This window comes from Lycorma delicatula, chromosome 3, assembly GCF_047948215.1.
Source record: "Lycorma delicatula isolate Av1 chromosome 3, ASM4794821v1, whole genome shotgun sequence".
NCBI lineage: Eukaryota > Metazoa > Arthropoda > Insecta > Hemiptera > Fulgoridae > Lycorma > Lycorma delicatula.
In genome coordinates, this window is record NC_134457.1 from 114,321,892 (window position 1) to 114,349,298 (window position 27,407).

The 27,407-nt window shown below is 32.1% G+C and overlaps 1 protein-coding gene across 2 annotated transcripts in view; it reads left to right on the plus strand.

The window, feature by feature from the left end:
- The window catches only part of pll (serine/threonine-protein kinase pelle), a 68,045-nt gene that overhangs the window by 21,660 nt on the left and 18,978 nt on the right, over nucleotides 1-27,407 (plus strand). For both annotated transcript variants that reach the window (XM_075360417.1, XM_075360416.1), the window contains exons 7-9: nucleotides 8,584-8,705; nucleotides 14,846-15,035; nucleotides 27,028-27,090. In XM_075360417.1, the coding sequence (XP_075216532.1) occupies nucleotides 8,584-8,705; nucleotides 14,846-15,035; nucleotides 27,028-27,090 (375 nt within the window). The remainder of the gene's footprint in view (nucleotides 1-8,583; nucleotides 8,706-14,845; nucleotides 15,036-27,027; nucleotides 27,091-27,407) is intronic.

Below are 27,407 nucleotides of genomic sequence, written 5' to 3' on the forward strand. Positions count from 1 at the left end.
TAGATATTTTCTGTGTTTTGGTCCCAAAACAGATTTCTTTGTTAGTTTACACGCAAATAATTTCTGTTTCACCATTGACGCACATTCGCTTTATTTACCAAGAACTGTTTACTGGCACAATTTATGATGTGTTCAGCATGTGAAATAACCTTGTTTTTAATGTCTATATTGTATATAAAATGCTTTTCTATAATGATAAAATGATTAGAAAAACACAACAAATAAGTATAACGGAACAGTTATGAAAAAAAATTACTGATTTACAACTACAATAGTATATCTTACGCCTGTTCAGCATCAATTGGAGGTTATGCAGGAAATGTGAAAGAACGTTTGTCATCATGCATAGAGCAAATGCACAAATTTCAGAACGATGACTCAAAACTAAATTGTGATGTCAACAGCGATTAAGCTGTTTAGATGTAAAGTCCTTTGAGATGAGGTACCTTTCTAGAAATTTGTGTACGTTCTATACACGATGACAAATGTTCTTTCATGTTTTCTGTTTGGTCTCCATTTGATGTTGAACAGGCATATGGATTCAAAAACTTCAGCTTTACACCTATTAAATATGCATTTATGTCAAATTGGCATTATACCTCCAATTGAAGATTCCTTCAATTTAAGATGCACCTGACATTTTGACCCTTGAATCGGTAAAAAAAAGATGCGTCTTAAATTTGAAGAACTATGGTATTTTCTTTTTTCTCATTTTTGAGAGAGAGAGCGAGAACACACATCTGAAAATTAATATATCATGGTATACTTCAGATTATTCAGTTTTAATGAATAATATATTTTGTAATAATTTTATACCTCATTTAAAATAAAAAGAATGGGTCTTTAAAAGAAGTCCAGAAGTATCAATTATCCAAGGTAAGCTTTATTATGAATTCAGAGTTCATGAAAAAAGAAAAGAAACAAATCATGAATAAAAAAAAAGATAATAATTATGATGCAGTGTAGTGAATGAGGACTATAACAGTTTATGAATACATGTTGATACGATCATGGATATACCGAAAACAAATTCCTTAGAAGATATTTTTTCTCTTAGGTTGTAATTGTTTAGTTTATAGTCAAATATTAAAACCATTGTTAAAAAGTGTTCTCAGATCAACAAGAAAAGAGGCTAATAACTGAATGAATATTTTATAAAGTGAGGAAGTACTGTATCAGTTGAATTAATTGTAAAATGAACTGTGTTTTGTGTAAGTGTTGTGTAATAGCTGTGTAATAGTTAAGTATTTAAGAAATGAATGAAAAATATTTGATAAATTACTTACTGTTAACTGTCAGAAGGTATAATTTTAGATTCATCAAAAATTGGAATGTTTGTAATCAAAATTGCAACTGTTTTTTGAGATCGCATTATAAAAAAATGTAAGTGGAATTGGAATCAATCAGTTTTAAATTCTGTGATTACTTTGAAATTAGAAAATTAGCTAATGAGTTAACAGTTACAGTAGACTAAATAAACATTATTAGTTTAAAGTTGCTCCATATTCATATTAAAAAAGAGAGATTGAAAATATTTTTCTTTTAAGGTAGGTATTAAAATAGTACATGTTGTCATTATGGTCAAATGGAATACATTACATTAAGTAAACTTGTTGCAATGTTTTACTTGTAATTTAAATAGGTTCACTATAAAAATTCATTAAAAGTATTAAAAAATATATTTAAAAAAAAATTAGTATCATGTGTTCATATATAAATAATGCATTCATTTGTCTGTTAAGGTAGTTTTTGCAATGACTTCAGTCTGAAATTCTTTATATTATTTCTTTAATACATTTCAGTTATTAATGATCAGAATTCTATTAGCTTTTTCATAACTAAGTTATTGAAATAAAATAACAACGATTAATACACAACAACTGTCTACATAGTAACTATCAAGAACTGACTAAGGTATCTTACAAAGTTATTAGTTAAAATTATTTCATTATCAATAGATATAAAGGAACTAGTAAAGATAAATAAAAATATAAAAAATAGATAAAAACTCACATTGGGCATATTAAAAAATTAAACATGAACACTAAAAAATAAACACTAGACAATGAAATTTCATATTTTGTTTGTTACAAGAATGTTAATAGGTAAATCTTATAATATTTTTACTCTGATTTCAAATATGTAAAGGTTTCTTTCAATCAGAAATAATTTTTTTGTAATTACTATTTTTTTTTTTTTTTTTGTAAGAAAAAAACAGTGTTAGTAGTATAACAATATTTTACATGCAAAATCTGCATACCTAAAATCTGCTTCTTTTGGGTTTTTTGCTGTACAAGGATCATTCAAATATAAACTGGAATTTTGCCATGCAGTCTGAGAAAGAGCAGTGAATGTGGTGGGTCGCTGCGGGTAATTAGTTGGTTATGTGTGAGGGGAGCAACTGGCCAGCCATGCTTGTAGGTCATGTTCCCATGTCACTAGCAGAATGTCTGAGCAGGATGTACCATCATCCGTTGTGTAATGATTTCTTGCCAACAAAGGTGTTAAATCCTCAGAAATTTTGACTCCAGGCAAGTACAGAGATACACCCTTTCAAAAACTCAAGTGTTTGATTGGGCCAAAGTATTTCGAAGTGACTATGGTGCAGTAGATAATGAAAGTTACGAATGTTGTCTGTAAACAAGTGTCAGTGATTACTTTCAGGCCATTTGTGACCTTGTGGAAGGTTACTTGTCACATAACGCATAAGAGGTACGCATAACGCATAATTGCATCAGAGGTGGGAATATAAGTGTTTGGGAGTATGCATACAATGCTGTTAGACAATCTTGGATATAGCAAACTGTTGGTAGTGTTGGTGAGGTCTTCTCACTGAGGCACAGAGAAATCTCAGGAAAGACATTTGTCTGCAGCTTCTGATTTACTTTAAGGAAGACGGAGAGGCATTTTTGGATTGTATTGTGAGCTACAACAAAACGTGGGTCTACACTACACCCTGGAAAGCAAGAGACCAAGTATGGTGTGGTGGTGGAAAATTGGGAAGGGGGCATTGATCAAGGCCAAGAAATGCTTGTCAGCTGGAAAAGTTCTGGCAACTGTGTTTTGGGACTTAAAGATGTGCTGCTGATTGATTTCCTACCCAAATGAAGGATGGTAAATGCGACATCCTATAGTTGGTTGTTGGATGACATCAGGTTGCTAATTGCAACAAATGACACCTATAGCCTATTGGGAACATCCTCTTTCTCCATAATAACGCATTCCTACTTACAGCAGCTCATACTCATGATAAATTTTCTAAAATTCATTGAACACCGAGCATTTGTGTGGAACATTACGTTTGCTGTTGATTGTTGGGGTAGCCATCTTTTTCTTTTATTTTTTTTTATGAGGGGATCAGGAAGCTTCCTATCTGGTGTAGAAATTGTATTTCTGTTGAAAGAAACTGTTTAGAAAAATAAGAAAAATAAGATTATTTGTAATTTTATTTATTGATAAAGCTTTGTAAACAACCCATTGGGTTGGTTTAGTGTCTGAATGCATCTTAGCAAATCAGCTGATTTCGAAGTCGAGAGTTCCAATCTTCAAGTTCTAGTAAATGAAGTTAGTTTTATATGGATTTGAATACTAGATCGCGGATACTGGTGTTCTTTAGTGGTTGGGTTTCAATTAACCATACATCTCAGAAGTGGTCGATCTGAGACTGTACATTTCTACACTTCACTTACACTCATGTATATCATCCTCATTCATCCTCTTAAGTAATACCTAATGTTGATTCCCAGAGGCTAAACAGGAGAAAAAAGCTTTGTAAACAAATTCTTGTTTATATTTGAATGAGCCTCATAGTATACTGTAGTTAAATCAATCTTTAGATTCCAGCAGTAGTTGGCCAGCATTCTTGGGTTCCATTTTCCCTGGTATCCACCATTTTCTAGTGTGAATATTTCTTGGTGAGGACATTCTCCATGTTCATCACTCACAGTTCCAAGATTTGTAGGAAAAAATCCAAATGAGAATATAAGAAGTGGATCTTTAATGACATATTATATCCAAGCGCTTTAAAGCTTTTAAAAAGCTCAGTTATAACTGCTTTGAGTTATCTGCCTTATGATTTCCAAGGTAGTTGTTTACAACCTTTTAAAAACATTTTTTTTACAACCTTTTCAAAACCCAGCAGCCACACAGTTATTTTCATTAAAATTCACTTAATGGTAGTGGCAGAAAGTAAACTTTTCAGGTTTTATTAGTGCTGGACTCACAATATTCTTCTCTCCTACAGTCAATTTTTCTCTTTTTCACCACTCTTTTTTAACATGATGATGATTCTTCCTATCTCTGTTGTCCCACTCACACAAGAAGCACCAGAATTTAGTATACCCAAGTTTTAAACCAAGTAACAATGCTCACTTTCAAGTCTCCACAAATGTTTCTCATACTGAATCCTATCAAACATAAGTTTCATATTTTCATATTACTTCTTCATGTGAGCTACATGAACTAAAGGGATTGATGGGGTGTTATTTTTAACATGAACACTGTTATTTTCAACTGCTTTCAAACTACACTTTGAGGAGTCTGTAAAGACACCATTCATCAGGATCGCCCATGTGTCCGAAAGCTTCTAGTAAAGATTTCACATCATTTCAGTAAAGTACTGGAAGAAGAAACCTTCAAATTCACCCTGCCTAACACAGGAAGCAGTTATTTTAATATTGTATTGTAAAAGATCCTTTTAGTCATGATGTGAGAATTTCTGCTTGATTTTTGGATAAATTTAGATTACGAATCAGATCATTTAATTCTGACTGATTAATTAAGTGGGGTTCATTAATTGTATTTTCCAGAAAGTCAGTCTTTTCTTTGTTCATCATCCGATAAATCTGTACAATCTTCAATGCCAACAGCTTCATCTTCATCTAATTTCTATGTTTTTGGTGGTTCTGGTATTGAAAACTGTGGACTGTGAGGCTCTGGTCATATAGCAGAGGGAATATCAAGATGTTTAACAGTATGTCTAGTCTTAGCTGTTATCCCTGATATTTTTGTTATATAAAAATAGCAGTCTGTGAAGTAATCCTTCGATTCTCTCCAAACCATTGGAATTGCAAATGTTATGTGACGCGTTCCATGCAACTAACCAGACAATAGCACTAGTTATGATTTGCAGCAAATACAGGGAACCCAGAACCTGTCCTAATCATCTACTATCCAAAACATAGTTCCAGATGATTTTTTTATCATTGGAGTTTTATTTCTCCTCTTGCGACTTCAATGTTGGTTCACCACAAATGTAGCAGAAAGTGTCTGGATAATTAATGCAACTGCGTGTCATTTTTATTACAAAGTTCACTGCAATACACTCGTGATTGTGTATTATAAAACTGTAACACTATATACGCTGACTTTACAGGAAAACATGAAATCACAATTGATGGAAAAGTAACTGCAACACTAAATATTGCACACGTGAGAGTTTGCACTTGACTGATGTAGTTCAGATTTTTCTTAGCCAGCATGATACATTGCTTATTGTTTACAATATTACAGTACTAATAATAATATAATAATATCTCGTAATAATATCTAATAATAATATCTCATTTTCATAACTGTTTATCAACTGAAATAAATTATAGTTTATTAGTAACTTAACTGCTGGAATAAATCAAATAAATAAGTAATATATTGTACTTGCATTGTTCATCTACATGTAATTGCTGGAAATTAGGTAGGGAAATTACAAAACAATCCGAGGCTGATAGGGAAATTCTGACTTCATATTTGGAATCAGTGCCCAAAAATACGTAAGATTCAGTAATTATTGACCATGTAACAAAATCATTTTTGACAAGTATAATGTAACCTTCTTGTAAGCGACCACTGGCGACGATCGAACCATGCCAAAGATACTCGAGTACATGCTGCTGCAGAGAGCAGACCAGCATTATTGAGGACGCAGAGGGTCTTTCGGATAGGAAAGATCTTCTCTTACAGAAAGATTTGCTTTGGACACGGTGTTGGAAGTTGTTGGTATGGCAAGGAGAATCATTGGTGAGAGGAAAATCTGCGTGCTTATGGTGCTTGACGTTTGCAATGCATTTAACTGTGTGGTTACACAGTTAACATGACTGTGCTGGAGAGCATGAGAGTCCCCCCCATATCTGAGAAGGATAATTCTCTCCTGCAACAGTGAGTGCAAGTTAATCTGTGAAGAGAAGGATGGAATGGTTGAATGGTGCATAGAGAGGAGTTCCACAGGGATCGATCCTTGAGCTGGCCCTTTGGAATATAATGCATGGTGGCTTATTTCTCACTCCTGTACCGCTGGCATCACTCTCGTGGGTTATGTAGATGACTTTGCCCCCATGGTGGAGTTGAGTACTCTAAGAGAGTCCATCGCTCAGATACAGGGCTGATACACAACAATCAAAACCTGGGTGGCTGGAGTTGGGTTAACTATGGCTGTAGATAAGATGGAGATTGTTGTGACTATAACAACTGAGCAGAGGCCAACATTGAAGATGGTGTTTGAAGGTCAAAGGATAGTTTCAAGGGCTGCGATAAAATATCTTGGAATATGGGTGGATGCTAGGATGTGTTTTGGCACCCATGTCTTGGAGGCCTGCTCGAAGGCTGAAAAGGTGATGTGGCTGGTTGAACTGGTTGAACCGCTGAACTGTGGGGGACCAGTAGAGGAGGAGGCTGCTCTCTGGAATTATATATTCCATGTTACTTTATGGTATCAAGATATGGGCAGGGTTCACTAGATACGGCACATACAGGGGTGCTCTCGAATCAATACATAGAAGGAGCTGCCTTTGTATTACAGCTGCATATCGCACGGTTTCTCAAGAGGCAGTCGAAGTGTTGGCGGGAATATTATCTGGAGATCACTCGCAGGAAGAAGATTAAAGAGCAATGGGCGTCAACACCTTATTGAAAAAAGGAAAAAAGGAGACTGGCTAGCTCCATTATGGAAGAAATGAGGAGAGAGTGGCAGATTTGGCGGGACACTAGTGATAGAGGCCGATGGACACACCGCATAATTGGGGACCTGAGAAGTTGGTGCAAGAGGGGTGCCCATGGCTTGCTGTATTACTGTCTCACATAGTTTCTAGCAGGCCATGGAGGATTCAGAGAATACCTTTTTAGGTTTAAGCTAGATCATTCTGCTAGTTGTATGGTGTAGGTAGATGAGGAAGAGACAGCATATCACGTTTTCTTTCGCTGCCCCTGATTTGAGGATGTGAGGTGAGAAATATTGGACACCATAGATAGAAGAGAAATGTTCCTTCTAGAGGAAACGCAGCAGATCATCTTGGAAAGTGCAAAAAACTGGACGGCTGTAGCAAGGTTTGTAAGGAAGATCATGTACGTCTGGGAAGTGTCTCGCTGGGGTAGATGAAGGGGTCGTTGGAGGGTGCAGGGGCAGACAGGCAAGCGGCTGAAAGCCTAGCAGGTTCCCTGTACGTGCAGGAGTCAGTCGCCTGGGTGCGATAATGTCGTGGGCACTCTGCTACCGCATCCGATGGTTACCCATGAGGCAAGTATGCTGTAATGTTCAATTATCTGTGAGGTTTTTGTTTATTTGATTGGATTTGATGTGATGTTTGGAGTGTGCGGCGTGATGTATGTTTTCTGATTGAAGAAAGCGTGATTGAAGATTGGATGTTGTGGAATGTGTGGTGAGATTTTAGTCTGATGTTTGGTATCTTGTGGGTGTGAGGTCCATGTCTGTTGATTGTGATCTCTGAAATGTGTGTGAGGGCATATTCCCCCCTTCTTGAAGTAATGCACACCAGCTGTACCAGGAAGGGTGGGTAGCCAGGGGTGGAGGTTTAGTCGGTAGTGCGCAGGAACACATATGCATTTAATAACATCTTGCAGAACCTGTTAGCAAGCCCAACACTGCCCAGGTGTTTGTAAATTAGATTCCTTTACCTGTTAGAAAAAAAAGTCTTCTTGTAAGCAGTCCAGTTGGAAAGTAAAAAGTATTAGCTTATAATTACACCATACCAAATAAACCTTTCAATTGCTCAAGCAACCATACTCTGTTTAAGTAATAGAGAAATCTTTCAGCCTTCACAGAAATAGCTTATTGTAATAAAATTTAGATAAGACAGTGTTCACTGTTCATATCATATAATAACTTTTATAAAATTTGTTAACAAAATTGAAGAAGTAGATACTGGACCTCTGTCATCATTAAATCATTAATTCTCTTTATCACTGTTAATAAGTAATTTTCTCAACTATTTAATACTTGTGTTTTTTACATGTTTATCTTCTTTAAATTTTTTTAAACCAATTGATATTTCTGTGTTTGAAAGAATTTATTGTTGAAAGAAACTTGTATCTTATCCAGTGGTACTTTGGGGACTAATATGAAGTATATTTTATTGATGTGTTAGGCACATTTTTGATATTGTGCTTTTTTTTTACCTTCATATTATTATGATGTTTGCTATTTAAGAACTGAAATGTGTATCTCGTTTAGATTTTTACTTTTTGTGAATTCATTCTCTTTTTTAATTTTTTTATGTATTAAATTTAATTCTTAATGTACAGTTAAATATTTAAAATGTGAAATTGCATTACAAAGTTTTATGTTCTTTACAGCATGGTTCAAGGCCATTGAGCTGGTGTCAACGATATAATATTGCTAAAGGAATTGCAGGAGGCCTTCAATATTTACATTCATTATTCAAAGATAAACCTCTAGTTCATGGTGATATAAAAAGGTGTGTGAAATCATTTTGCTATCTTTTGTTATTCTACAACACTAATGTACGCATGGTTTTTGGTAGATCACGTAAAGCTTGTCAAAGTATAAAGTATATACATATTTTTTTTTTTTTTTTTTGGGTTGATTGATTCACCACATAAACTCAAGTTTATGTCTGGAAATATTGTAGCTTTTGAAAAATGCCATGCCTTACTTGGATTATATGATGAGAACTTGATATGCAGACCTACATAATGTATGCTTGTTTCCAATCATACATGTTGATCATACATGCTTTTTACTACTTTGGTTCATGTAAACCCGGCATGAATGTTAGATCCATATATAGTTTTTACCTTCATAACATAATATTTTCTTTTATTAAAAAAAGCATGTTTTTTATGTTTTGTTGCAGTTAAATTAAAAAAAAAAGAATAAGTAATTGAATTAAATTATCACTTTCAGATTAGCACTGAAAAATTGAATGTATGTAACATAAAAACCAGTTCAGTAATTATGTGAACTAAATTTAAATATTTTACAACATAAGGAAGTCTAATATACAGAGAAATGTTTTAAATTTAAATTTTCTGACTTTTATTAATGGAAATGCATCATTTTCAGGTAGACATAATATTTCTAATGGCATGAATAGAATTATCATTACTGATAATGGTATTTCTGTTACTGTGCAAAATTTCTGAATGTCTTTTTAGAAGACAAATTCTCTTAAAATGATCAAATTGATTTTTCTAGCAACAAAATCAAATCATAATGTTTTGATTTGAATTGTATTAATAAATTGTTAAGCTTGTCAACATTATTAAATATTTATTTTGACTTTGTTTATTTATGTGAAGTGAAAGTCACTCCTGGGGGTTCCCTCAAAAAATAAGTATGAATCGTTAGAAAATTATTTAATAAAACGAAAATGATGACTTATTTATATTTATTAATGTGAAATCTGTGGAAAAAATAATTGTTACTTATTCTTAAAAAATAACAATATCCACTTCTATTTAACCATGCAAAAGAACTGTTTTTGTGTATAACTCAACGCACACGTGTGGAACTCATCATTTTCTCAGCCATCTGGTCAACATGGTGATTTCAAATAATTGGTTTTGAGCAATTCATAGAAAGAGTGTGGTATTTCCATCTAATTTTCGTTCATCTCATTGTTTTTTTGAAATGCATGGAATTTAATGAGCGAGTCTGAAGTTTTAAAAATAAAAATAAATAATAAACTGTGAATACCATTTATTCATTTCTTGTCTTGCAGTCATTTGTTGTCCTCACTCATTTATACACTTACTTTACATTGACTCTTCAAACTGTGGTCCAAGGAATCTGAAATTCTGGTAGTGATTCCCATTAGGTAGGTGCTATTCTATTAAAATAATTGAACATTTTAAATTACGTTAACCTTTTTAATTATGAAATTCTTGGAATCCAAATTAGAGTTAAATTTAGTGATTTTTTTTATATGCTTTTGACATGGAAAAATAGAATAAACCAAGTCCCAGAATTGTATTATTACTAGTTCTTGAGAAAATTGTTTTAAGCCCAAATAATTGGGAATCAGAAAAGCCCTTGTTTAGGTTAGCCATATAAATTAACTTTTTAAATTAACAATCGGTTCACTTGTCATTGCAGATCAGTTGTTTAACAGCTGATTTTTGAACTCAAAGGTTGTGAGGTTCAAATCCTAGTAAAAGCTAGTTGCTTTTATATAGTTTGGAATACTAGACAGCAGATACCAATGTTCTTTGGTGGTTGGAGTTCAATTAACCACAAATCTCGGAAATGGTCAGCCTGAGTCTGTACAAGACTAATCTCATTTACATGTCAACCTCATTGGTCTGTGGAGGGGGGGGGGGTTGCTTATTGTTCATTAGTTTAACAGATTCTAATGTACATATTAAGGGCAAAAGTTGACAGTAAGCAAATAAAAATGTCTTAAACAAGATTAGTAGAAGATTTAATTCTGAGAAAATGAGTGTATAAATTTGTTAATCGAAACCTATAAATCAATTCCAAATAACTGTGTAAATTAATTCAGACAAAACAGATAAAATATGTCAAAAAAAGTTATTGTTTTAAATAGAACAAAAAAAATCTTCTTTACAATGCAAAAATAAACAAAAAAATCTTCTCAAATTATCTGAAAAGTTTTTTTATTTTATGAGTTTGCAGTTAAGCTGATTATGTTTTGTGTATGCAAATAATTTGGTGAGAATTTTTTGTATTGCTGTTTAAAATAGCAATTTCAAAAAAATTGTTTAATGGATGGATTCATCAAAATGGACTAATAAAATGGCCACCATGATCTTGTTATCAGATTGTGACAATCAGGAGTGTGTGTTTAGTGTTGAATAGTTATTGGTTTATTCTACATCTATTGGCATCCAAAAACTAAGAAATCTGTTTCGTAGAAGCTGGGGCAACTGCTTTGAATACACCTGATTCTATAAGACATGATTGAGAAGCATTTATTTGTTGTGTTAAATACTCCATTCAGCAAATGTTGGCAACATCCCAAATAACTACTTTGAACGTAAGTTAATATCTCTATTAAACATGAGACCTTGTCGATTGTGAGGGGGCTTGAGTGCTCAGTGATACAGAGTAGCTGGACGGAAGGTGTAACCATATTTGAGAGGCATCTATTGAGAGCCAGACTAAGGAATGATTCCTGAAAGAGGGCAGCAGCTCTTTCTGTAGCTGTTAAGGGCAGAGGTCAGGAGGACTTAAATGGCCATATCAACTCATTCAATCTTCTGAGTACTGTGCAGTTGAAAGCAATGGAAAACTACAGCTGTTCTTTTTCCAAGAAAATGTAGCTCTCTGCATTTTCATGTAACAAAGATGGAGGCGCCTTCCTTGGTAAAATATTTCGGAGGTAAACTAGCCCCACACTCAGATCTGCAGGTGGGGACTACGAAGAAGGGGTCACCAGAAAATTAAAAAATAACATTCTACGAGTCAGAGCATGGAATGTTAGAAGTTTAAAAAGTTTGGTAGGTTTTAAACAGGGAAATGGGTAGGTTAAAAGTAGATACAGTCAGAATTAGTGAGTTTCGGTGGGAAGAGGAAAACAACTTTTGGTCAGGTAATTTTAGAATAATTAACTCAGCATTGAATAAAGGTCAGGCAGGAGTAGGTTTTATAATGAACAAGAAGATAGGGTAGAGAGTATAGTATTTCAAAAAGTTTAGCAATAGAATCATTGTAGTAAGGATAAAATCAAAACCTAAGCTGACGATTCTTAACATCTATGTGTATACAAGTGCCCATGATGATGATGAAATAGACTATGTATATGAACAAATTGATGAAGCTATCAAAGATATAAAGGGGGATGAAAATTTAATAATAGTTGGAGATTGGAGTGCAAGCATCGGAAAAGGCAAGGAAGGAAATATTATAAGTGAATATGGGCTGGGGAGAAGGAATAGAAGAGGGGACCCACTTATTGATTTTAGCACAAAGTATAATTTAGTAATTGCCTACACCCAGTTTAAAAATTATAGAAGAATGTACACATGGAAAAACCCAGGTAATACTGCAAGTTATCAGATAGATTGTATCATGGTGTTAAACAATGATTTAGAAATCGACTAGTCGACTGCAAAACATATCCAAGAGCAGACATTAGTAGCGACCATAATGGTCATGAAATGTAGATTGGGGTTTAAAAACCTAAAGAAAAGGTGTCGGATGAATCTGTGGAATTTAGAGCAGCTTGATGAAGAGGAGATAAAAAAGATATTTGAGGACATTGCAAGAGGTCTGAGTAAAAAAAAATAAGGTAGAAAGTATTGAGGAAGAGTGGGAGAATGTTAAAAAGGAAATTCTTAAATCAGCAGAAGCGAACTTGGGTAGAACAAAGAGAACTGGTAGAAAACCTTGGATATCACAGCTTATATTGCAGCTGAGGGATGAATGTAGAAAGTATAAGAATGCTAGTGATGAAGAAGGTAAAAGGCACTTTCGACAATTAAGAAATACTATAAACAGGAAGTGCAAACTAGCGGAAAGGGAAATAATTATTGGCAAAATAGGCAGAGCATACGGAAAATTAAGGAAAATTTTGTGGTACAAAAATTAAAATCTAAAAATGTGTTAAATAAAGATAGTACACCAATTTATAATAAGAAAGAAAAGGTCGATAGATGGGTGGAATATATTGAAGAGTTATATGGAGGAAATGATTAGAAACTGGTGTTATAGAGGAAGAAGAAGAAGTCAAAGAGGATGAAAAGGGAGATACAACACTGAGATCTGAATTTAATAGAGCATTAAAAGGTTTGAATGGCAGAAAGACTCTTGGATAGACGGGATAACTGCTGAATTACTGCGCAGTGATGGTGAGGAAGCGATAGATCGATTGTGTAAACTGATGTGCAATATTTACAAAAAAGGGTAAGTTCCATCAGATTTCAAAAAGAGTGTTTTTGTCATGATACCAAAGAAAACATGAGCAGATAAATATGAAGAATATAGAACAATTAGCTTAACTACTTGTGCATCAAAAATCTTAACTAGAATTTTGTATAGAATTGAGAGGAGAGTAGAAGAAGTGTTAGGGGAAGACCAATTTGGTTTCAGGAAAAGTATAGTAACAGAGGAAGCAATTTTAGTACTCAGATTAATACTAGAAGGAAGATTAAAGAAAAACAAACTAACATACATGGCATTTATAGACTTAGAAAAGGCATTTGATAACGTATACCGAAATAATAGTTCAGAATACTAAAAAAAGTAGGTTCAAATACAGAGATAGAAGAACAATTGCTAACATTTACAGAAACGAAACAGCAACAGTAATAATTGAAGAACATAAGAAAGAAGCCATAATGAGAAAGGGAGTCCGACAAGGATGTTCCCTATCCCCGTTACTGTTTAATCTTTACGTAGAACTAACAGTTAATGATGTTAAAGAACAGTTTAGGTCCAGAGTAACAGTGAGTTGAAAAGATAAAGATGCTACAGTTTGCTGATGGGATAGTAATTCTAGCTTAGAGTAAAAAAGATGTAGAAGAAACAATGGATGGCATGGATGAAGTCCTATGCAAGAACTACCACATGAAAATAAACAAAAACAAAACAAAAGTAAAGAAATGTAGTAGAAATAAAGTAGATGGATCACTGAATGTAAAAATAGGAAGAGAAAAGATTATGGAGATAGAAGAATTTTGTTATTTGGGAAGTAGAATTACTAATGAACGAAGCAGGAGCAATATAAAATGCCAAAGAACACAGGCAAAATGAAATTTCAGTGAGAAATATAATTTGCTTACATCAAAAATTAATTTAAACATCAGGAAAAAACCTTTGAAAGTATCTGTTTGGAGCATAGCTTTATATGGAAGTGAAACTTGGACAATCAGACTACCTGAGAATAAAAATTAGAAACCTTTGAAATGTGGTGCTACAGGAGATTGTTGAAAATCTTGTGGGTGAATAAAGTGACAAATGAAGAGGTGTTGTGGCAAAATGATGAAGAAACAAGCATTCGAAAGTGTATAGTTAAAAAAAGAGACAGACTTATTGGCTACATATTAAGGCATCCTGTAATATTAGCTTTGATATTGGAGGAACAGGTATATGGGAAAAATTGTGCAGGCAGGCAGTATTGGAATATGTAAAACAAATTGTTTGAGATGTAGGATGTAGGAGGGGGTGTACTGAAATGAAATAAAACAACTGGGACTAGGTAGGAAATCTTGGTGAGCTGCATCAAACTAGTCACATGAATGAAGACAAAAAAATATCTTAAACCATTTTGAGATAAAAGTTATTGATGAAATTTTTTTCAAATTTAGTGTTTTATTCTGTTAAATTTATTTTGAGATCAATAGTTAAATTTTTTTGTTCATTTTATTAAATTTAAATTAGATAATAAAATAAGTGATTTGCTTAGTCTACATGAAAGTTCCTTGATCTTAGAAATTATAAGCTTTCCTCATCTGTTATTTTTGTTTTCTGCTTGTGATGTAATATAAGTTGAAAATGTAAGTCAATCTCGTGACAATTTCTTATCTTAAAATCTTGCCATGTTGCATTAGTAATCTATTAATGTTATATTCATTAGTATTTATTTAGTTTTTCTTTTTTTTCAGTAATTAAAAGAATGTCATAATTTTTTTCCAGTGCTAATATTTTACTTGATCCATGGTTTGTGCCAAAAATTGGTGATTTTGGTTTAGCAAGAGAAGGTCCGACTCAGCAGTATACCCATGTTAAAGTAAGCAAAGTTCATGGTACCAGACCATACCTTCCTGCAGAACTTCTTAGAGGAGGAAAGTTATCAGTTAAAGTTGATACTTACAGTTTTGGAATTGTAAGTTCAACAATAGTGCTTTTTTTAAGTTTTGTAGTATATTGTAGATGAGTCTTATTGATGTTATTTTAAAAATGAAATAAAAGCACAAACTGTCAACAGTGTTTAATTTGATTAACAATTAAATGAACTGACAACATTCATAGATCTAGTTTTTTTAAGCTTGATTACAATAATTTTAAGTGATATAAATTCATTTCATTATATAATTAATTATAACATTGTTAGAACTTAACTTCTTACTATCCTCTTTTCATTTTGTTCTTAGAAGGCCATCTAAAAATTAATTTGCCAATATATAGTAATATCTTTTAATGAGGTTTGTATTCTTATTCTCATTTTTTTATCTGGTGAACATACAGTTTTCTACTTATTTAATTATTCATTTCACTTGTCATTAGTTCCTGGTCCATCTGGTTTGGCCTCAGCTGACTATCTGAAAATTATTCAGATTTATAAATTGTAGATTATAAATGTCATAACCAAATAACAAAAAGGTGACCAGACATTAACACTGGCATAGCCATTCTCAAAAATGCTACTACTGAAAATTATTTCATAAGTAGTTGCATAAAATCCAGGTTACTGAAAACTGTTTATTTTTTCAACACGTGTACATGCATACACAAAACATATATATATATATATATATATATATATATATATATATATATGGTATGTGTGTGTGTGTGTGTGTGATGTATTAAAAGGATTTGTCACAATAATTTAAGACATAGAACTACTTTCTAGAGCTATTTATTGGTTTAAATATATTTTAAATTTTATTTATTTTCAAATATAAGAGTAAAACAGTATAATGAAGTGTGATAGAAAGGAGAATAATGAAACACTAAATACTAACCTTAATGAGTGTAGAGTCATCAATGTATGCTGAACATAATAGATGAGAAATTACTGAATTTTGCTATTTGTAAGATTGTGGCTGAATTAAGGCAGAGAGAATAAAAAAACAGACTGGTCCATGCCAGGAGAACATTTATGCTGAAACGAAGTTAAAGATTAGAAAAAAATTTCTTAATACTATTTGTGTGGAGTGTAGCTTTTTGGTATTTATTAAAACATGCAGTTGTAAAAGTAGAAAGGAAAAGAATACAGGCCTTTAAAATGTGGTGTTACAGGAAGATGTTAAAAATAATTGGGCCAATAAAGTACAAGATAAAGAGGTCTTTAAATGACTAATAGAGGCTTGTAGCTGTATTTTCAAGAGGGGACAACTAGGTTGATCAATACATCAAATACATGAAAATACATCAATACATCCAAGTTTAGTTAGTTTGATAACACAAGCCTGAAAAATTTGAGTTGTGGAATATTTTTTAATGTTTGATAATTGATTCCTATGTATTTTTTAGTACTTAAAATAACCTTTATTTTTTTACATCATGTCAGAATTTTTTGCAAATCAAAAATTTCAAAATTTGTATAGTTGTGAAAAAATGATAAAATTGTGAACATATGATATAAAATAGACATAAAACTTTTTCTTTTTATAATAAATTAATATAAGATATCCACTTTTTGGTTTGTGTTGCATAGTATAAGCACATAATGCATATGCATTCTTATAGGTAAACAGTTGAGTGGTCTGAAGAGGATTGTGGGGGGGGGGATTGGTTGAAGATGACAAAATGATGAGAGAGCTTGGTTGACAGGTGGTGACAAGGCTTAACAAGATATAACATCTTTATTGGCAGCTATCTGAGCCACTCATGCACTGTGCAAGTACTATCAAGTACTACCACTTAGAGTTAACCACTAGATCAAGCTGGTTTTTTATCACAAGTCTGTGATGGTTGAAGGCACAAGCGAATGGTTGTGTTTTTTAGTTTTTGATAATTGATTCTTATGTATTTTTTAGCACTAAATCTGAAAATAACCTTCATTTTTTCCATCACAAGATTTTTTATAAATCATAAATTTCAAAATTTGTAAAAATTTGAAAAATTGTGAAAATGTGATACAATAAAATAATGTAAAATTTTTTTTTAATAATAAATTAATATAATATATTCACTTTTTTGGCTTATACTATGCATTCTTATAGTTGAGTGGTCTGAAGAGGAGAGGTCACTAACCCCCCTAAATTTCTAATGAAAATTGCCACAAAATAAGCTTAATTTCTATTATAGTGCATTTTTTAATTTATTTATTTTTATTTATGCAATTAATTTTGATGAGGTACATCATGCCTTTGGAAACTACTCCCCCTTTTCACCCACTCTTAATGACAAAGTATGTAAAATAATTACAATTCTACTTCATGTATCAAAGTTTCTTTGGATGGCTTATCCTCTGCTTCAAACTTTTCCTTCTGTGTTCTCTATAAGGTTCATCTCAGTGTAACATCCAGCAATAGTCTTCCATCATCGTAACAGTCAATTTTCCTTGATACCTCCTTTCCATTTCTTTCATGTCCTGATGAAACCTCTCACCTATCTCTTAGCTAATGGCATCCAGATTTTCAAGAAAATAGTTCACATGTGAATTTAGGAAGGGAACCAACCTTGAAGCTCATGAAACAGCCTAAATTTTTGTACTTCTGCAGCATGTTCTCAACAACTTATTTGAAGTTCAGATTCCTTCTGCCAAGAAACTTGGTTACATCTTTAAGGGCTCCCCAGGCTTCTTTTTCTGCAACTTCCATTTGTTTATTAAAATTACCATCTTTGAGAAGTTTTCTAATGTCAAGACCTCTTTTAGTTTGATGGTTGATAAGACTGGAAATTTGCCACAGATGTATTTAAAACATTTAACTTCTTTTGGTAAGGCTTTGACAAATTGTTTCATCAAGCCTAACTTGTTAGGCAAAGTTGGAAGGTGAACTTCATTCGGATCTATGAGAGCTTTCTGGAGCACATTTTTGGTTCCAGGTTCTAATGAAGCTCTTTTTGGTCAATCTTTCCTTACTCAATGATTTTCTCTGTCTCTGATGACTAAAAAAAAAAATAAATACATTTTAAAATTAAAACGTTATATGACAGTTTTGATTAATTAATGCACGTTGTTAATAACAGCATTATTATGTGAGTAATTCTGTTAATTTTATGAATTCAAAATCTTTTGGAGTGTGGCTCAGATTACTCATGCTGATATGTTTTGTTTGTTTTTTTCTGTTTGGCAGTGTAAAAGACTATTTCCATGAATAAAATTGGATTGAGAAACAATTATTTTGTTATTTATCAGAAGTATTGCTGTTTTGTGAATATCTTTGGTGTAATCTTCATTATCTTAAGAAGTATGATATGAATTTAAAATTTGCTGATGACTACAAATTTTTATTTTTACATTTTTTTTGGCTTGATTATTTTGAATAAGTATGTAGTTATTTTTTAAATGATAATGTGTGTTTGAACACATTTTTCTGAGCTGTTAGATTTAGTTGTAGAAGGTCTGATATTTATGTATTATCAGAAAATTAGTTTTAATAGCATTTGTATTACTCTTGTTTTGCAAAAGTATGAAATAGAAAACTTTTTTTTTAATTTTTAGATGATTTAATTTTGTTTATGATTTTAATATTTAAATAGTTAAGTTTTATGAATACTTAACGTATTTGTTCAATATAAATTTATTTAGAACGTTGATTCCATAATGACAGTTTGGTAAATTGAACTACTCCACTGAGAGCTATAAAACAAAAATTTCAGCTGTTGTTTATTAACCTATTAAAACATAGTTTGATTTTACTTAACATTAAAAATTCACCACTTCAATGGAGTAGTTCATATGAGAAATGGATGCAGACAGTACCGCCAATGTTCTGTCTGGTAGCAGATCCGTTGCATCATGACTGACTCCATCCATTTCTTTCCCAAGCCTAAATGGAAGAAGCCGAGCCTTCTTTATTTAAGCATTTATAAAATTCTGTGGGAAGTTTGCCTATCCGAGTTGATTTTCTATTCTTCTTTTCTTTAATTGTTTTCTGTACTTCACATTTAATATTGATGTCCTTTATTCTTTTCAGCTACCTCCCATTTCTTTTTTCTTTTTTATTTCTTCAGGTTTCTCTCTTGTCATATACAGATCCTCTACATATTCCTTCTTTTTTTCTCTTCATGCAGCATTTTACCATCCTTATCTACCATTTCTCTTATTTTACCATTCCCTTTCCATATATTCTATGTGTTGCTCCTTACTTTCCTATATATCATATCGTACTGCCTTTCCTTTTCTAGAATAGCTCATGATTATCCCTTATTGATATCTATATGTGGTAATCCATTGGTTTTCTTAATAGGATTTACCTTATACCTTACCATCTCCTGATGGTGTAACTGATAGTGTGCTTTGTCTCCAGGGGATATCCATGTCGGTATCCCCCACATGGTTCTTTTATGGTTTTTAAAAATAACTTTTTTTTGTAAAATTCTACTAACCTGTGTTCACTTTCATTCCTTCTATACCTTACCATCTCCTGATGGTGTAACTGATAGTGTGCTTTGTCTCCAGGGGATACCCATGTCGGTATCCCCCACATGGTTCTTTTATGGTTTTTAAAAATAACTTTTTTTTGTAAAATTCTACTAACCTGTGTTCACTTTCATTCCTTACTCGTATGCCAAATTTTCCTACCATACTTCTTCATCTTCCACAGCATTCCAGTCTCCCATCAGTACCTTATAGTAGTCCCCTTTCGGTTTTATTACATCTTCAGAACACTCTTATGTCTTTTCAATAACTTCTCTACATAATTTGAAATTGGCATATATACTTTCTACTAAAATTATATCTTTTTGTAACATCCCAGTCCATAACAATGTTAGACTATCTTTTATATAACATATTTTTTGCACCCATGCTTGGATTTCTCTTGTATTCTATTTTTGTTGATGTTTAGTTATGTAAATTATGTTTTTGTTCTTTATTTTGTTTTGTTGCAATGTTACTGTGTTGTTATTGTTCCGTGTAATAGTTTTATGTTTTGTGCTATGTGTTGAACTCATTTTTACCTTCTACGGGTAGGTAGTTGAGTTCCATTGATTCATTAAGTCCTTTCAGTCTTACTTAAGATGTGTTTTGTTTTTAGTTCATTAAATACTAGTACACCGATGGGAATGTCACTCGTGGCGTTCACATTGGTGGCATCCTGGCCGAGGCAGATTGGAATTTGTCAAAAGTCGAGGTTTTGAAAGCCAATAAGGGCTAGGAAAGAGGGGATGACAGAGGGTTTCTTCCCATACTGGGGTCAGGATGCACCCATTTTGCTATTTTATTCCTCATAATTATTGTAATTTCATTTTCAACATCCTTCCCACCTTACTTCACTCAGTCCTATTATATCCTTTTTATTCATCATTTCTCTCTTTTCCTCTTGAGATTCTCTATCTTTCCATTTTATTACAAAGTCTTGACATTTCAGGTCCTCAATTTAACTTCTTTTGTTGCTTCTCATGGAAATCCAAAAGAGAAGCTATTTTAAATCTGAAACATTAAACAGAAGAAAACAGCATCATAGTGTAATACAAGGAATTATCACTAACATCTTTAATACAATGGTTTTCTGTCACCTTTTGTGTATTGTAATACTGTTGACTTCCTGAAGAACTTCCTCTAATTTTGGAGGTAATTTCCCATCCCCCAGGGCATTACAATTCCTTTTACCCTCTACTGTTCATCCACTTTCTGAGGAGGCTGATGTATTGTGGGAACTCCTTATACTGGGAGTAACTCAACCCCTTCATTCGTTAGCCACTTGTATATAGTGTCGGTTGTTAATATATATAATTGTTGTCCCCTCTTTACCACAGGAAGTAATTATCAGGAATCTCCCTTCACCAAATTTCAGACCTTAAAAGCATTTCCTAGATTCCCCTGTTCTTTTAGAGAAGACTGAAAATTAAGACATTCAAATAACTTAATTTTTATGGAAAATTTTCATTTGTAAAGAACTAAATATACATCATTGTAATAGAATTCTTTGTATTACTATTATTCTTGTGTTGCTTTATTCTTGCTTCATTTATTGTAAAATTGTATTTTATATATATATACACACCCTAGCTAGCCCATCTAGCCAGAACCTGGACCCTTGGGGCTCAGTTCAGCCTAGGTGAATCCTGGAGCCAACTCAGGGGTTTCTTGGGGCCAAGGGGCCTACCCCATGGCTGCAGAGCTCACTTCACTCACCATTCCCAATTTTCCAGGTGAACTGGCACCCTGGATACCCTCCAGAGCTTGCTTTGGTTGCCATTCCCATCTACCCAGAGAGCTCCACCCCCCCTGGACCCCCACACTGTATGTTCTTTTCACGGTTGTTGAGTATAATACTGATAAATAATAATAATAGTATTCAGGCTTTATAGAAACCTGAAAAAGAAACTAAATTACAAATATAGAATAATAATAATTGTGGTAACTGAAATAGCCACAATTTTGAAGACGAAAAATTTATAACTTATTTCTTTCTCTATGATGGCAGAAATATAATAATGAAGTAAAAGGAATAATTTATTCTTTCCTTAATGAATATCTTTAATTCACAATTTCACCCTCCTTGGGAGCAGAGAAATAATAAATAGTTTTAATATCTTAACCTTCAAGGGTGCTAGGGCCTCGGTCAGTGGCTTAAAACCTCCCCTGGGATAACACGAATGTATCGTGCAAATTTGAAGCTAATCGGTCGGTTGGTTCTCACATGATGCAATAACAAACAAACAGATATATATATATATATATATATATATATATATACATTTCTGAATAACTGTGATCTGTTAGATCGAGTGTACCTGACTTGTGCAAAAGTTAGCCTTCGACCTACTAATAAATATCCTGTTTGAATTTTGAAAATCGGATGTTTGTTTGCAGAGATATTATAAGAGCACCCCATTGCATCCCCCAAAACAGTGCCCCGGAGGCACCCCGTTTGTTTCCAGTTGATGGTGATGATTGGTCTAGCCTCCCACGAGGTGCTCGCACACCTCACCACTCTAACCTCACATGCAGCTCTCATGGGAAGTTCATTATTGTTAAATAGAAGTATTTTTAATTTATTTAATATTATTTTATTTAACCTAAAATATAATTCTAGTATTTTTGCAATATTATTCATTTGATTAATTCAAATTATTCACTTCAAACCCAGCTCACATAGTGATAGACTCACAATTCACAGTTAATTAATTTAATTCTTTAAAGTTTGTGCTTCAACTGGCAAATCTCCACCACTACATTTATATATATATATATTTAAACAATTATTTATTAATTTTTTTTTTAAAGAAAAAATTACAGGAATGTGCCAGGATTATTGTAATTCTGAAATGTGCCAAGTTGTTGATATAAAGAATTTTGAAAAAAATGTTGAAAAAAGTCTCCTCACTGAACGTTTTTGATAGTTAAATATTGTACTTTTATATTTGCAATAATTTATTATTGTTATTTACTAATAATTTTTTTCCTTTTTCCCTTTTCCCTGTAGTAGTAGCAGCTCTTGGTTTAGTTTCAATCATTGCTTTCAGTTTGATAATATAATTGAGTTGAACAAACCTAAGGCAGGGATAATTGTTTTGTGTTAGTGTTTATTTAATTATTTATTTTTGTATATATTATTTTTATACACTCATGTGTGCACGGTTTTTTTCTTTTTGGGATTTTCTTTTTTCTGGTTATTTTATAGCTCTGTGTTTAGTTTATCTTTTCATAAGTATTTATTTATCATTCATCTGTATTATTTCCCCTGTCAGTGAGTGTATTCTCACTTCTGTTATTTTCTTAACAAATGACATCATTATTGTATTATGTGTCTTAATCTAAGTTTCAAATTTAGACAGAATAATGCAACATAATGTTCATGATGTCATGATGAAATCACATAATTCATCCATTGGGGTATTTTAATCCTGTATCATTAAACCTTTATAAATTCACTAATCTGAAGATTCCTGTATGCATAATTAATTTAACTGTAGCACTGTTAACATATATTGATATCTTTAGGTTCCATTAACATCATGTCTGCAACAAAATGAAAATGAATTGTTTTGTCAGTGAAAGAAAAGGTAAAATCTTAGAAAAATAGTGTATCAGTATATTGTTAGCAGATGAATATAGCATTTCAGACATTAAGAAATATGGAAACACCATTATGAATTGTACAGCATGAAAAAGTACTACGTGAAATAGAACAAAAAAATGTTTCGAGGAAGACAATGAAGAAAGCATCAAATGAAGAGGTGAATCATGCTCTTTTCTGTTTGATTGTTCAAAAGGATTCCTTGGTGAGCCAATTTCTGGACCAATTCTAATAGAGAAAGACATTAGTTTTAATGAGAAACTAAATGAGATGAAAATTTCAAAGTGTGAGGTGGCTTCAAAATTTTAAATAGTGTCATAAAATTCAGGAACTTGAAATTCACAGAGAAAAATTACACTGATCAACAATGATTTTGTTTAATGAAAGTGAATAACTGATTTTTATAGTATTTTTCATGCTGATTTTAAATATGAAATCAGAATTCTTCTATCAAGCTTAGTTTCTTTTGTAATTACCATTTTTATTTTCAGGTAGTAACATGCATGAACTCCAAAACCATAGAATTTTGTGAAGATATTTTATTATATTATCAACTAAATAATAGCTTTTGTTTATTTATTACAGTTCCTTAATTGTTGTCATATTGATTTGTTAGACATTATTCATTATGTTTATTATTTACACACTAATTAAAATGAACAAGAATGTGACTCATTTTTCCTATTTTCATCTTACTATAAACATATCATCCATTAGTGATTTCTGCCTTATTATATTTACTTATAAACTGTCTGCAGACTAGAGAAATAATTTTAATTATCATTCAAGTGGAAGTTCTTGTGAGTGTAACAATTTCTGCTACATCTATGGTGAGATAATGTTGAAGTCTCAGAAAAGAAATATAACTCTACTGATAAAATAGTCATTTGACTGTATTTTGGATGTAAATTAGGTGATCAGGACAAATCTTATTTGCTGTGCTTCTTGTGTAACATTGTTGACTGGTTGGCTAAATGGATCTTGTCACATGCCATTTGCAATTTCAATGGTTTGGACAAAAATGAAGGATCACATCACAGATTGTTGACTGTTTGTCGAATCTTGTGCTGATTTATCAGCAAAGAAAGAGATCCAAACTTTTTAGAAAATAGGTATACTGAACTCCATTTAATTAATCTGTCCAAATTAAATGATCTGGTTCATGATCCAAATTTATCAAAGAATCAAGCAGAAATACTGGCATCAAGACTAAAAGGATGACATCTTTTACAACCAAACACTAAAATAACTGCTTTCTATGGCAGACAGTCAGAATTTGAACATTTCTTCTCTCAGTACAAAAACTTAGTAACTGTAATGATGTCGAATTTTTACTGGGAGCTTTTGGATATATGAACCACCCTAATGCTTGGTGACTTTTTATTGACTTGCCATAGCTTAGTTTGAAAGCTGTTCTACTTCACATTGGAAATAAGTACTCATCAATACCATTAGCATACACTGTTCATATGAAGGAGTCTTATGAAAATATGAAACTTGTACTGAGAAGGATTCAGTATAAAAAATATTTATGGCATATTTGTGGAGATCTGAAAGTAATAGTGGGTGCTTTTACTTGGACTCCAGCTTGGATACACTAAGTTCTGTTGCTTTTTGTGCAAGTGGAACTGCAGAGGTAGGAAAAACCATTATATAAAAGAGCAGAGGCCAAAGAGAGAGGTACTGACTGTAGGAGAGAAGAACGTTGTTAGTCAAGCATTAGTAAAACCAGAAAAAGTTTATCTTCCGCCACTACACATCAAGGTAGGTTTATTAAAAAAAATTAATAAACATATTAAAATGCTATTTTATAGCATGCTGTTTATAGCTATGCTATTTTTATAGCATAGCAATGGATTGTAATGGTGCAGGGTCTCAGTTTCTAAAAAAATTCCCTAATATAAGCGATGCTAAGTAAAGGAAGGTATATTTGTTGGACCACAAACAAAAAAATTAATGAGTGATCTGGAATTTGAATGGTTTGGAGGTTGCTGCATGGAATCATTTCAAAATGTGATAAACAACTTCTTTGGAAACCATAACACCAGTAACTGCAGAGAACTTGTGAGTGAACTTCAAACCTACAAAGAGGGTGTAACATGTCACTCAAAATCCATTTATTTGTCATTTAACAGAGTTATTGTACTTAAAATCTAAAAAAAAAAATGTGTTTTTGTCACTGAATTTTTCTGTTTTACATTGGTTATCTTGAAGACTATGGGAGTTATAGTTCTGGAACATAATTTATTCAATTTTTTAGGTCAAAAAATATAAGAAAACATCAAGTTTACCATTTATATATTGCCTTTAAAAGTTTCAGTATGACCTCATTTCACTGGGGGAACTGAAATCCGGGTGAAATTTTTTCATAGCCATAATTCAGTAAAAGGAATTTTCGAACATATGGTATGTATGAGTTTTTTCCTTACTTCAAGCTCTAGAATCAATTCCCAAATTATTTCCCTTTCCTCCTGAATCACTCTGTCTATATGTTAGTTTTTCATACACTAAGTTCAACCTCTATTAAATGACTGGAATTCTTTTATGCTTTAAATGTTGAATATAAGTCTAGTCATCATATCACATGACTTAACATGCGCTACACACTTCCTTGTTAAACTCTTAGTGCTTTTCTATAGAGTAAATATAATATGTAAAGATCTACTTGTTTTAATTTTTGACAGTTCTTCAAGAATAATGTTTTTAATGAAAGGCTGGAATTTTTCAATTTCAATTTTAAAATAAATTTTGTAAATAACATTCAAAAGACATATTACTCTATAATTGAAAGGATAAATGATTTTATAAACATAATGACAATATTCTGAGTTATTTTGTTCTAAAATAACTGAATGATTATCCACTTAGCTGATGTAGCATAATAAACTTCAATTTTTTCATCATGTAATGGTTGTTCCAGGATCTCATGAGGATTATTCATAGACCGTCTGAATGTTCTGGCTGATGACATGGCCCAATAAATGAAACTGTTTTTCATCTTAGAAGAAGATGACATTCACAATACATTGAGAATGTCTTCTCCTTTTTCATTTATAAAAACCAAAAATCACAGGCGATATTTGACATATTCAGGAAAATCAGTATAGAAAAACTGATATACTGCGTTTTTTTTTTTTAATGGGTGTAGTTTAAATGTTTAGTCAGTGCTCTGTACATATTACTTATTGGGATTTTTGGTGGTGTCAAATGCTTTGATAAATTTTCTTCAACTTTGAACTACGCCATTGTAAGTCTCAATGATCTCTAAATTCCTGTTGGTCAACATATAAAAAAAATTTCAATGTCTAAATTAGTTCTGGACTCTATTTAATTCCCTTCCTTCTTTTCTGTTTTGCAACAGCTTTTAGTTTAGTTGCAGTTCTGTATAAAGCAATCACATTATAATAAGAATTCCCAGAATTAAAATTTCTTTTAATAATTTTATCTTCACTTTTTGCTTTCTCCTAAAATTTTTGAGAGCATTCTTGTGAATGTTTTTTTCTGATTCTAACCCACTAGGTTGGTATGGACATGATTAGTATATTAATAAGATCATTTAGCAAAATTATGTCGTGCTGCTGTTCTCCAGTGGCATACATATGGTCTCATTCATTTATTTATCATGCTCCTTTGTTGTTTATCTCTGATATTCTTATGCGAATCATTATGTTAACACATCTAAGATATTGGCTAAACTAAAGTACAGTGACTCTTGATCAAAATTAATCCTTGATCTATCAATACTACCTTAAAATTAACCAAAACACAATAAAAATGATTTTAAAAAAAGTTTATATTAAAATTAAGTTTATATTAAAAGAAAAGGAAAAGGTTACTTCATTAGTATTCCAATGGTATTGAAATTTGGAGACTGGATGTCTGGTCAATCTTTAATTAGTAATAAATTACATAATAAAAATTTTTATGATAAATCTAAATTTATTTATTAATTTACAGGTGTTATTTGAGATTGCTACTGGTTTACGTGCTTACTCAGAATCTCGTCATATAAAATTTTTAGTAAGTAAATTTAGTAATCTTTTTTTTATTATTAGTGATAATAATAATTTGTTATTATAATCAATAAAACAATTCTTTTATAGAAAATAAAAGAAAATGTATAATCTGGTTGTAGGATTTTAATTGTATGGTTCAGATTATTTCATTGAAATGTATTCTGTTTGGTAGAAATATGAAAGTAGGTTCTGGTTTCATAAAATTAAAGTTTAGTTATCAAAGAATAGCAGCTAACTTCTTTTAGTGCTAAAAGAAGTACAAAACAATTCACTATTGTACATTATTAATTTTACAAAATAGTTAAAAATAAGTATTAATAC